The sequence below is a fragment of the Lolium rigidum genome, chromosome 3 (genome assembly GCF_022539505.1).
Source record: "Lolium rigidum isolate FL_2022 chromosome 3, APGP_CSIRO_Lrig_0.1, whole genome shotgun sequence".
Lineage (NCBI taxonomy): Eukaryota > Viridiplantae > Streptophyta > Magnoliopsida > Poales > Poaceae > Lolium > Lolium rigidum.
The window spans coordinates 357,801,188-357,814,566 of NC_061510.1; the positions used below are offsets into that span (position 1 = coordinate 357,801,188).

Consider the following 13,379-nt stretch of genomic DNA (forward strand, 5'->3'; position numbering starts at 1 on the left):
ATGTTGTGCTGTGCCGGCGAGAAGGAGGAGCCGCTCGGCTCGCCTGCCGGCTACCCGGCCACGCCGCCGCCACGAGCACCAGGTTCTTAGTTACAATAATGTCCCTTTCCATTCCTCCAGCGTTGTTGCAGCATTAAGTGTTACGCCTGTTCGATTCGATCCGTTCGTGGTGTTAAAATGCAATGCGTTGGTCGGTCGATCAATCTCGTCGTTGTTTGCAGCGCAAGCGAGAGGGCCGAACGCACCGAGGAACGGCGTCGGGCCGGCGAAGGTGCTGCCGATCGACGTGCCGGCCGTCACGCTGGCGGAGCTCAACCGCCTCACGGGCAACTTCGGCGCCCGGTCGCTGGTCGGGGAGGGATCCTACGGCCGCGTGTACCGCGCGAAGCTTAGCTCCGGCGAGACCGTGGCGGTCAAGATGTTCGACAACTCCGGCTCCGGGCAGTCGGAGGCCGAGTTCTGCGCACAGCTGTCGGTGGTGTCGCGGCTCAAGAGCGAGCACTTCACCCAGATGCTGGGGTACTGCCTGGAGCTCAACAACCGGATCGTGCTCTACGAGTTCGCCACCAACGGCTCCCTCTACGACATCCTGCACGGCAAGAAGGGCGTGCAGGGCGCCGAGCCGGGGCCGGCGCTCACCTGGAGCCAGCGCGCCAGGGTGGCGCTCGGCGCCGCCAGGGGCCTCGAGTACCTGCACGAGAAGGTGCAGCCGTCCGTCATCCACCGCGACGTGCGCTCCAGCAACGTGCTCGTCTTCGACGGCCACGACGGCAAGATCGCCGACTTCAACCTCACCAACCAGTCCCCCGACACCGCGGCGCGGCTCCACTCCACCAAGGTCCTCGGCACCTTCGGCTACCACGCGCCCGAGTACGCCATGACGGGCTGCCTCACGCAGAAGAGTGACGTATACAGCTTCGGGGTCGTCCTCCTCGAGCTCCTCACCGGCAGGAAGCCCGTCGATCACACCATGCCCAAGGGCCAACAGAGCCTCGTCACCTGGGTACGTTGCCTCCACCTTCTCTCTTCTGTCTCGTTGAACGCTTATTCTATCCGAATCCGGTGGAGTATGACATTGATCATGCAGGCCACTCCGAGGCTGAGCGAGGACAAGGTCAAGCAGTGCATCGACCCCAAGCTCAACAACGACTACCCACCAAAAGCAGTGGCCAAGGTGGGTACAGCTAGTCATTGACTCGACTGAATCGCTTGCTGTGATCCTCTAATCTATTTTTAACTGAAATCTCTTGCGCTCAGCTCGCAGCGGTGGCGGCGCTGTGCGTGCAGTACGAAGCCGATTTCAGGCCCAACATGACCATTGTCGTCAAGGCTCTGCAGCCCCTTGTCAATGCCCGGCCGGCTGGAGATCACTAGGTAGAGAGAGCCACGACACTGCTTTCGTCCTCCGCTGCAGCAACTTCGGTTAATGATTCTACTTGAAGCGAGGTGTGCCATACGGTGATCAAGCAGCTGCGGCTGGAATGATCGGTCTATTTGACCTGACCAAATGTAATGTACTCCGCATTACACAACAAGAGTATATGTGAAGTGGGTATTGCTTGTAAAACCTATCCAGTTTAGAAGATCTTCTTGGATGAACACTTGAAAAAGTGGTTTATACATATTACAAAGTAGCAAAGAATTTGTAATACTTCCTCTTAGGGATCCGTTCCTCTTACTCATACACAACTGTCTTAACTTTGTCTATTTCGTGCCTAGGTAAATCGAAATTTACACTAATTAAGACATGTTTCGTAGGACGGAGGGAGATATCTGGACCCATGCACACTATTGTTTCCCTTGATCTGCCCGTCAAAACGTTAGATGCGTTCCAAAGTATTATCCGAGTATTCATGCGGAGAGTAAGAGCAACTCTAACAGATACTGAATAACCTCTCGGAACTATATTTTTCCGACGAGTTTACGGGCTCGGAGCGAAAGGAGCCAGACTAGAGCCTGAACTCGCGACCTGGCCCGTAAACTCAGTTCGGGGGCCCGAGAAACGCGACGGTCGTCCCGTATTAAAACAGGATGCGGAGAGTAAGAGCAACTCTAACAGATACCGAATAACCTGCCAGAACCATATTTTTCCGACGAGTTTACGGGCTCGGGCCGAAAGGAGCAAAACTAGAGCCTGAAATCGCGACCTGGCCCGTAAACTCAGTTCGGGGGCCCGAGAAACGCGATGGTCGTCCCGTATTAAAACGTGACCCGAGAAGTGATAACGATTGCAACCACCACCAGCTGGCAACAGCTGGAGGCCGAGTTCTGCGCGCAGCTGTCAGTGGTGTCGCGGCTGAAGAGCGAGCACTTCACACAGATGCTGGGGTACTGCTTGGACCTCAACAACCGGATCGTGCTCTACGAGTTCGCCACCAACCGCTCCCTCTACGACATCCTGCACGGCAAGAAGGGCGTGCAGGGCGCCTAGCCGGGGCCGGCGTTCACCTGGAGCCAGCGCGCCAGGGTGGCGCTAGGCGCCGCCAGGGGCCTCGAGTACCTGCACGAGAAGGTGCAGCCGTCGGTGATCCACCGCGACGTGCGATCCAGCAACGTGCTCGTCTTCGACGGCCACAACGGCAAGATCGCCGACTTCAACCTCACCAACCAGTCCCCCGACACCGCGGTGCGGCTCCACTCCACCAAGGTCCTCGGCACCTTCGGCTACCATGCGCCCGAGTACGCCATGACGGGCTGCCTCACGCAGAAGAGTGACGTATACAGCTTCGGGGTCGTCCTCCTCGAGCTCCTCACCGGCAGGAAGCCCGTCGATCACACCATGCCCAAGGGCCAACAGAGCCTCGTCACCTGGGTACGTTGCCTCCACCTTCTCTCTTCTGTCTCGTTGAACGCTTATTCTATCCGAATCTGATGGACATTGATAGTGCAGGCCACTCCGCGGCTAAGCGAGGACAAGGTCAAGCAGTGCATCGACCCCAAGCTCAACAACGACTACCCACCAAAAGCAGTGGCCAAGGAGGGTACAGCTTGTCATTGACTCTACCTGAATGAATCGGTTGCTGATCCTCTACTATCTGTTTTAACTGAATCTCTTTCTGTTCAGCTCGCGGCGGTGGCGGCTCTCTGCGTGCAGTACGAAGCCGATTTCAGGCCCAACATGACCATTGTCGTCAAGGCTCTGCAGCCCCTTGTCAATGCCCGTCCGGCTGGAGATCACTAGGTAGAGAGAGCCACGACGCTGCAGCAACTTCCGTTAATTATTCTACTTCCTGTAAACCTGAAGCGAGGTGTGCCATACGGTGATCAGGCGGCTGCGGCTGGAATGATCGGTCTATTTGACCTGACCAAATGTAATGTACTCCGCATTACATAACAAGAGTATATGTGAAGTGGGTATTGCTTGTAAAACATATCCAGTTTAGAAGATCTTCTTGGATGAAGACTTGGAAAAGTGGTTTATACATATTACATAGTAGCAAAGAATTTGTAATACTCCCTCTTACTCATCCACAACTGTCTTAACTTTATCTATTTTGTGCCTAGATACATCAAAATTTACACAAATTAAGACATGTTTTATAGGACGGAGGGAGACATCTGGATCCATCACACCACGTTTTCCCTTATCTGCCCGTCAAAACACTAGATGCGTTGCAAGGTTTTATTCAAGCATTCATGTAGAGCGAAGGAAGGACGTGAAGGGTGGCCACTATCTCGTGGCGTGGTCGTGTGGAGTTGGCATCACAGAAGGAGAATGGTGGGGTTGGGATCCCCAATCTGAACCTGCTCAACACAGTGTTTCATTGCCGGTGAGCTTGGGTGCAGCGCATGAACCCCTCCAAAGTCCAATTGTCCAAACCATGGTCTTCCCTCAACATCCAAATTCCGCAAGCGGCGATCGCCATCTTCAGAGCGGCAACATTTAGTGAGCACGATAACAGCGAGAAAGCCCTCTTCTAGGTAGATTGGTGGTTGCACTCCAAGAGGATCTGCCTGTTTGCTCTCAATCTCATAGAGGGGCTCATGGGAGTGTGGGTGAGGCACGATACCATTACTTTGCTTTGACACGTCAATACCGAGAAAATAAGATAGCTGACCAAGATTCTTAAGTGCAAATGTTTCTCGTAACTGACCCAAAAGACTATCAACTGCTTGATGACTTAGCGATGATGATGTCATCTACATAAATCAACATGTAGATAGTAATAGCCTTGTCAACAAAAGATGAACAGGGAGCTTTCTGCCTTTGAAGGGATGAACCCTAGTGACTGCAACTTTGTACTGAGCTTCTAATACCATGCCCTTGGTGCATGTTTAAGTCCATACAACGATTTCTGAAGCCGACACACGTGATGGGGATTATTTTTATCAACATAGCCCGGTGATTGGTACATGTATACCTCCTCCCTGAATATCGCCGTGGAGGAATGCATTTTGAACATCAAATTGTCGGAGCATCCATCCCCTAGACCCGGAGATAGATAGAATAAGCTTGACCGTGGTTGGTTTAACCACATGAGAGAATGTGTCGGTGTAGTCAATCCCCTGTCTTTGGGTGAACCCCTTGGAAACCAAGCGAGCCTTATATCGATCGATGGACCCGTCAGGTTTGTGCTTCAGCTTAAAGACACATCTGCAGCCGACAATGTGATGACCATCAGGTGGTGGAACGAGACGCCAAGTCTGATTGTGACAGAGTGCACGAACTTCGGTATCCATGGCCTCTTTCTAGGCGGGAACACTGAGTGTGTCATGATGTGATACTGGTTCAGTAGCAAAGGCACGTTTGCCGGGATCATAGCGGATGAGACCGTCAAAGAGCTTTAGTGGTCGAACGACATCATTCTTTAGACGAGTGCGCGTGGAATGCAGGGGTGCATCAGGTGCAGCAGGCGTGGCTGCGGACGAGGCAGGCAACATGGTATCGTTGTTGTGGGATGGCCCATGAGGAGGTGTGAGTGGAGAGGGCAGGGGCGAAGCGTCCGGGCCGTCACGTGCCGCATTGTAGTCGGGCCCATTATGGTGTGTAGAAGCCGCCGGCTCGTGATCGATGTAGGGACATGCATGCAGTTCATGCAGATGGCGATCAATCGTCCAGGCAATCTAAGACATCAGAAACAAGAGACACATTAGTAGCACATGCCTCATCACTACATGTTGAGACCATTATATATGGGTCCGGGAGAAGGATGGCATCCTCGGTAAGTTTGGGAGTTTGAAGTGCTTGTGGGTCACTCGAAAAAGGATAAACACTCTCATAAAAAACGACATCCCGTGACACATGCACACGACTGGTAGATTTGTCAAGGCAGAAAAAGCCTAGGTGATGGGGACCGCACCCTAAGAAAACACATTGGCGTGATGGAAACGCGAGTTTTCGAGTGTTGTATGGTCTCAAATTCGGCCAGCATGCACAGCCGAAGACACGGAGAAGAGTGTAGTCTAGGGGTTTGTCGAACAATTTGGTGAAAGGAGTGGAATTGCTAATGACTAGGCTAGGCAGCCGATTAATCAAGTGGCAGGCTGTGAGAACTGCATCATCCCAAAACGAATGGGAACAGAGGCTTGAGCAAGTAGGGCTAGTGCAGTTTCGATGAGGTGGCGATGCTTCCTCTCAATTGCACCGTTTTGTTGATGCGTGTGAGGGCAGGAAATATGATGAGTTATACCCGTGTCTCCAAAATAGCCATGAAGTTTGTGATATTCCTCAGATTGGATGGAGAGAATTTTCTTACCAAGGGAGAGTTCAACTTGTTTATGGAATTGATAAAACACGTGTTCAACATCAGATTTTTCGTTCAATAGATAAACCCATGTAAATTTACTAAAATCATCCAAAAACATACATAATAGCTGAATCCACTAACAGACTTGGTGGCTGGACCCCACACATCTGTGTGGATTAACTCAAGAGGAAGTATGGGAGTTGATGAACTTTTGCCTGTTAATATGCGTCACAAACATGTGAGGCGGGGTTTTTACTTGGAGAGGATGCTAATTTATTCGAATGCAAAATGGCTTGAACTACGGGTGATGCAGGATGTCCGAGACGTCTGGGCCACAACTCCTTGGACGGCGAGACATGGTGTCCTTGATGATGGGCTGATGGCGTGTATTTCACACGTTCGTTGGGCAACCCCAAGAGGAAGGTATGATGCGCACAGCAGCAAGTTTTCCCTCAGAAAGAAACCAAGGTTTATCGAACCAGGAGGAGCCAAGAAGCACGTTGAAGGTTGATGGCGGCGGGATGTAGTGCGGCGCAACACCAGGGATTCCGGCGCCAACGTGGAACCTGCACAACACAACCAAAGTACTTTGCCCCAACGAAACAGTGAGGTTGTCAATCTCACCGGTTTGCTGTAACAAGAGATTAACCGTATTGTGTGGAAGATGATTGTTTGCAGAGAAAATAGTAAAAACAAGTATTGCAGCAGATTTGTATTTCAGTATTAAAAGAATAGGACCGGGGTCCACAGTTCACTAGAGGTGTCTCTCCCATAAGATAAAAGCATGTTGGGTGAACAAATTACAGTCGGGCAATTGACAAATAGAGAGGGCATAACAATGCACATACATGACATGATAAGTATAGTGAGATTTAATTGGGCATTACGACAAAGTACATAGACCGCCATCCAACTGCATCTATGCCTAAAAAGTCCACCTTCGGGTTATCGTCCGAACCCCTCCGGTATTAAGTTGCAAAGCAACGGACAATTGCATTAAGTATGGTGCGTAATGTAATCAATAACTACATCCTCGGACATAGCATCAATGTTTTATCCCTAGTGGCAACAACACAACACAACCTTAGAACTTTACGTCACCTGTCCCGGGTGTCAATACGGGCATGAACCCACTATCGAGCATAAATACTCCCTCTTGGAGTTACTAGCATCAACTTGGCCAGAGCCTCTACTAATAACGGAGAGCATGCAAGATCATAAACAACACATATGCAATAACTTGATAATTAACATAACATGGTATTCTCTATCCATCGGATCCCGACAAACACAACATAGAGTATTACGGATAGATGATCTTGATCATGTTAGGCAGCTCACAAGATCCAACAATGAAGCACAATGAGGAGAAGACAACCATCTAGCTACTGCTATGGACCCATAGTCCGGGGGTGAACTACTCACTCATCACTCCGGAGGCGACCATGGCGGTGTAGAGTCCTCCGGGAGATGAATCCCCTCTCCGGCGAGGGTGCGGGAGGAGATCTCCGAGAATCCCCCGAGATGGGATTGGCGGCGGCGGCGTCTGCGGAAGGTTTTCCGCATCGTGGTTTTTTCGCATCAGGGGTTTCGCGACGGAGGCTTTAAGTAGGCGGAAGGGCAGAGTCGGGGGGCTGACGAGGGGCCCACACCATAGGGCGGCGCCCCCTTGGCCGCGCCGCCTTGTGGTGTCGCCACCTCGTGGCCCCACTTCGTATGCTCTTCGGTCTTCTGGAAGGTTCGTGGCAAAATAGGCCCCTGGGTCTTGATTTCGTCCAATTCCGAGAATATTTCGTTACTAGGATTTCGAAACCAAAAACAGCGTAGACAAAGCAATCGGCACTTCGGCATCTTGTTAATAGGTTAGTTCCGGAAAATGCACGAATATGACATAAAGTGTGCATAAAACATGTAGGTATCATCAATAATATGGCATGGATCATAAGAAATTATCGATACGTCGGAGACGTATCAAGCATCCCCAAGCTTAGTTACTGCTCGTCCCGGCGAGGTAAAACGATAACAAAGATAATTTACGAAGTGACATGCCATCATAACCTTGATCATACTATTTGTAAACATATGTAGTGAATGCAGCGATCAAAACAATGGTAATGACATGAGTAAACAAGTGAATCATAAAGCAAAGACTTTTCATGAATAGTACTTCAAGACAAGCATCAATAAGTCTTGCATAAGAGTTAACTCATAAAGCAATAAATCAAAGTAAAGGTATTGAAGCAACACAAAGGAAGATTAAGTTTCAGCGGTTGCTTTCAACTTGTAACATGTATATCTCATATATAATTGTCAACATAGAGTAATATAACAAGTACAATATGCAAGTATGTAGGAATCAATGCACAGTTCACACAAGTGTTTGCTTCTTGAGGTGGAGAGAGATAGGTGAGCTCGACTCAACATAAAAGTAAAAAGAATGGTCCTTCAAAGAGGAAAGCATCGATTGCTATATTTGTGCTAGAGCTTTTATTTTGAAAACATGAAACAATTTTGTCAACGGTAGTAATAAAGCATATGAGTTATGAAAGTTATATCTTACAAGTTGCAAGTCTCATGCATAGTATACTAATAGTGCCCGCACCTTGTCCTAATTAGCTTGGACTACCGGATCTTTGCAATGCACATGTTTTAACCAAGTGTCACAATGGGGTACCTCCATGCCGCTCGTACAAAGGTCTAAGGAGAAAGCTCGCATTTTGGATTTCTCGCTTTTGATTATTCTCAACTTAGACATTCATACCGGGACAACATGGACAACGAGATAATGGACTCCTCTTTAATGCATAAGCATGTGACAACAATTATTATTCTCATATGAGATTGAGGATATATGTCCAAAACTGAAACTTCCACCATGAATCATGGCTTTAGTTAGCGGCCCAATGTTCTTCTCTAACAATATGCATGCTCCAACCATTAAGGTGGTAGATCTCTCTTACTTCGGACAAGACGGACATGCATAGCAACTCACATGATATTCAACAAAGAATAGTTGATGGCGTCCCCAGAAACATGGTTATCGCACAACAAGCAACTTAATAAGAGATTAAGTGCATAAGTACATATTCAATACCACAATAGTTTTTAAGCTATTTGTCCCATGAGCTATATATTGCAAAGGTGAATGGTGGAATTTTAAAGGTAGCACTCAAGCAATTTACTTTGGAATGGCGGATAAATACCATGTAGTAGGTAGGTATGGTGGACACAATTGGCATAGTGGTTGGCTCAAGTATTTTGGATGCATGAGAAGTATTCCCTCTCGATACAAGGTTTAGGCTAGCAAGGTTATTTGAAACAAACACAAGGATGAACGGTACAGCAAAACTCACATAAAAGACATATTGTAAACATTATAAGATTCTACCCCGTCTTCCTTGTTGTTCAAAACTCAATACTAGATGTTATCTAGACTCTAGAGAAACCAAATATGCAAACCAAATTAGCAAGCTCTAAGTGTTTCTTCATTAATGGGTGCAAAGTATATGATGCAAGAGCTTAAACATGAGCACAGCAATTGCCAAGTGTCAAATTATCCAAGACATTTTAGAGTTACTACATGTAGTATTTTCCAATTCCAACCATATAACAATTTAACGAAGAAGAAACTTCGCCATGAATACTATGAGTAGAGCCTAAGGACATACTTGTCCATATGCTACAGCGGAGCGTGTCTCTCTCCCATAAAGTGAATGCTAGGATCCATTTTATTCAAACAAAACAAAAACAAAAACAAACCGACGCTCCAAGCAAAGTGCATAAGATGTGACGGAATAAAAATATAGTTTCGGGGGAGGAACCTGATAATGTTGTCGATGAAGAAGGGGATGCCTTGGGCATCCCCAAGCTTAGACAGCTTGAGTCTTCTTAGAATATGCAGGGGTGAACCACCGGGGCATCCCCAAGCTTAGAGCTTTCACTCTCCTTGATCATATTGCATCATACTCCTCTCTTGATCCTTGAAAACTTCCTCCACACCAAACTCGAAACAACTCATTAGAGGGTTAGTGCACAATAAAAATTCACATGTTCAGAGGTGACACAATCATTCTTAACACTTCTGGACATTGCATAAAGCTACTGGACATTAATGGATCAAAGAAATTCATCCAACATAGCGAAAGAGGCAATGCGAAATAAAAGACAGAATCTGTCAAAACAGAACAGTCCGTAAAGATGGATTTTATTAGGCCACCAGACTTGCTCAAATGAAAATGCTCAAATTGAATGAAAGTTGCGTACATATCTGAGGATCATGCACGTAAATTGGCTTAATTGTCTGAGCTACCTACAGGGAGGTAGACCCAGATTCGTGACAGCAAAGAAATCTGGAACTGCGCAGTAATCCAAATCTAGTACTTACTTTACTATCAAAGACTTTACTTGGCACAACAAAACATAAAACTAAGATAAGGAGAGGTTGCTACAGTAGTAAACAACTTCCAAGACACAAATATAAAACAAAAATACTGTAGTAAAAACATGGGTTGTCTCCCATAAGCGCTTTTCTTTAACGCCTTTCAGCTAGGCGCAGAAAGTGTGTATCAAGTAACATCGAGAGATGAAGCATCAACATCATAATTTATTCTAATAATAGAATCATAAGGTAACTTCATTCTTTTTCTAGGGAAGTATTCCATACCTTTCTTGAGAGGAAATTGATATTTAATATTACCTTCCTTCATATCAATAGTAGCACCAACGGTTCGAAGAAAAGGTCTTCCCAATATAATGGGGCAAGATGCATTGCATTCAATATCCAAGACAACAAAATCAACGGGGACAAGGTTATTGTTAACCATAATATGAACATTATCAACTTTCCCCAAAGGTTTCTTTTTAGCATTATCAGCGAGATTAACATCCAAATAACAATTTTTCAATGGTGGCAAGTCAAGCATATCATAGACTTTTTTAGGCATAACGGAAATACTTGCACCAAGATCACATAAAGCATTACAATCAAAATCTTTGACTCTCATTTTAATGATGGGCTCCCAACCATCCTCTAGCTTTCTAGGAATAGAAGTTTCAAGTTTTAGTTTCTCTTCTCTAGCTTTTATGAGAGCATTTGTAATATGTTTTGTGAAAGCCAAGTTTACAGCGCTAGCATTGGGACTCTTAGCAAATTTTTGCAAGAACTTTATAACTTCAGAGATGTGGCAATCATCAAAATCTAAATCATTACAATTTAAAGCAATGGGATTATCATCCCCAAGGTTGGAAAAAATTTCAGCAGTTTTATCACAAGCAGTTTCAGGTAATTTTGCGCGCTTTGCACTAGAAGTAGAAGCATTGCCAACACCAATTATTTTATTATTGATAGTAGGAGGTGCAGCAACATGTGAATCATTAGCATTGCTAGTGGTGGTAATAGTCCAAACTTTAGCTACATTTTTCTCTTTAGCTAGTTTTTCATTTTCTTCTCTATCCCACCTAGCACGCAGTTCAGCCATTAATCTTATATTCTCATTAATTCTAACTTGGATGGCATTTGCTGTAGTAACAATTTTATTTTCAATATCCTCAGGTTTAGCAGCCATTTTATTAATTAAAGAAGATTGTGACGTAAACATGTATGAGATTCGGGTTTCAGCATTTGCAAGTTTAGTTTGCAACCCGAAATCTCCATATTCAGATTTTCAAGTTGATTTCCTATATTCTTCAACAAGGTAGATTGTTCATTCATAGTTTTAGTAAACAATTTATTTTGCTCATATTGTGATTGCATAAAGCTCTTGGTGGATCTTTCAATTTCTAACATCTTTTCCTCATTAGGTGAAACATATCTACTATAAGAATTACCATTAGCAGGATATGGTCTAGAATTTTGAGCAACCAATGAAGCTAACGAAACATTATTAGGATCAACATTAGTCCTACCATTCACAAGCATAGACATAATAGCATCAATCTTATCACTCAAGGAAGAGGTTTCTTCAACAGAATTTACCTTCTTACCTTGTGGAGCTCTTTCCGTGTGCCATTCAGAGTAATTAACCATCATATTATCAAGGAGCTTTGTTGCTTCACCAAGAGTGATGGACATAAAGGTACCTCCAGCAGCTGAATCCAATAAATTCCGCGAAGAAAAATTTAGTCCTGCATAGAAGGTTTGGATGATCATCCAAGTAGTCGGTCCATGGGTTGGGCAATTTTTAACCAGAGATTTCATTCTTTCCCAAGCTTGAGCAACATGTTCATTATCCAATTGTTTAAAATTCATTATGCTACTCCTCAAAGATATAATTTTAGCGAGGGCATAATATCTACCAATAAAAGCATCCTTGCATTTAGTCCAGGAATCAATACTATTCTTAGGCGAGAGATAGCAACCAATCTTTAGCTCTTCCTCTTAATGAGAAAGGAAACAATTTTAATTTTATAATGTCACCATCTACATCTTTATACTTTTGCATTTCACATAGTTCAACAAAATTATTGAGATGGGCAGCAGCATCATCAGAACTAACACCAGAAAATTGCTCTCGCATAACAAGATTAATTAAAGCAGGTTTAATTTCAAAGAATTCTGCTGTAGTAGCAGGTGGAGCAATAGGTGCGCATAAGAAATCATTATTATTTGTGCTAGTGAAGTCACACAATTTAGTATTTTTAGGGGTAGCCATTTTAGCAGTAGTAAATAAAACAAACTAGATAAAGTAAATGCAAGTAAACTAATTTTTTTGTGTTTTCGATATAGCAAACAAGACAGTAAATAAAGTAAAACTAGCAACTAATTTTTTTGTGTTTTGATATAATGCAGCAAACAAAGTAGTAAATAAAATAAAGCAAGACAAAAACAAAGTAAAGAGATTGAGAAGTGGAGACTCCCCTTGCAGCGTGTCTTGATCTCCCCGGCAACGGCGCCAGAAAATATGCTGGCAGTTGCCGTGGGAGTTGGAAATCTTTGTGGTGTAACTTTTCTTCGTTCCCCGGCAACGGCGCCAGAAAATATGCTTGATGGCGTGTATTTCACACGTTCGTTGGGCAACCCCAAGAGGAAGGTATGATGCGCACAGCAGCAAGTTTTCCCTCGGAAAGAAACCAAGGTTTATCGAACCAGGAGGAGCCAAGAAGCACGTTGAAGGTTGATGGCGGCGGGATGTAGTGCGGCGCAACACCAGGGATTCCGGCGCCAACGTGGAACCTGCACAACACAACCAAAGTACTTTGCCCCAACGAAACAGTGAGGTTGTCAATCTCACCGGCTTGCTGTAACAAGGGATTAACCGTATTGTGTGGAAGATGATTGTTTGCAGAGAAAATAGTAAAAACAAGTATTGCAGCAGATTTGTATTTCAGTATTAAAAGAATAGGAACGGGGTCCACAGTTCACTAGAGGTGTCTCTCCCATAAGATAAAAGCATGTTGGGTGAACAAATTACAGTCGGGCAATTGACAAATAGAGAGGGCATAACAATGCACATACATGGCATGATAAGTATAGTGAGATTTAATTGGGCATTACGACAAAGTACATAGACCGTCATCCAACTGCATCTATGCCTAAAAAGTCCACCTTCGGAGTTATCGTCCGAACCCCTCCGGTATTAAGTTGCAAAGCAACGGACAATTGCATTAAGTATGGTGCGTAATGTAATCAATAACTACATCCTCGGACATAGCATCAATGTTTTATCCCTAGTGGCAACAGCACAACACAACCTT

At 45.4% G+C, this 13,379-nt stretch overlaps 1 protein-coding gene and 1 pseudogene across 1 annotated transcript; both read left to right on the forward strand.

Moving 5' to 3' along the window:
* Positions 1–1,374, forward strand: LOC124697284 (probable protein kinase At2g41970). Its single transcript, XM_047229897.1, has 4 exons — positions 1–82; positions 132–1,003; positions 1,088–1,174; positions 1,258–1,374. Exons 1-4 carry the CDS (start codon positions 1–3, stop codon positions 1,372–1,374), a joined length of 1,158 nt encoding a protein of 385 aa, XP_047085853.1.
* Positions 1,375–1,781: 407 nt separating this feature from the next.
* LOC124697285 lies at positions 1,782–3,181 on the forward strand (annotated as a pseudogene).
* Positions 3,182–13,379: the final 10,198 nt, after the last annotated feature.

Coding starts and splice junctions, on each gene's coding strand:
- LOC124697284 (XM_047229897.1), top strand. CDS start 1: ATGTTGTGCTGTGCCGGCGAGAAGGAGGAGCCGCTCGGCTCGCCTGCC. Junction 1,004..1,087: donor AACAGAGCCTCGTCACCTGG/GTACGTTGCCTC, acceptor TTGATCATGCAG/GCCACTCCGAGGCTGAGCGA. Junction 1,175..1,257: donor CACCAAAAGCAGTGGCCAAG/GTGGGTACAGCT, acceptor TCTTGCGCTCAG/CTCGCAGCGGTGGCGGCGCT.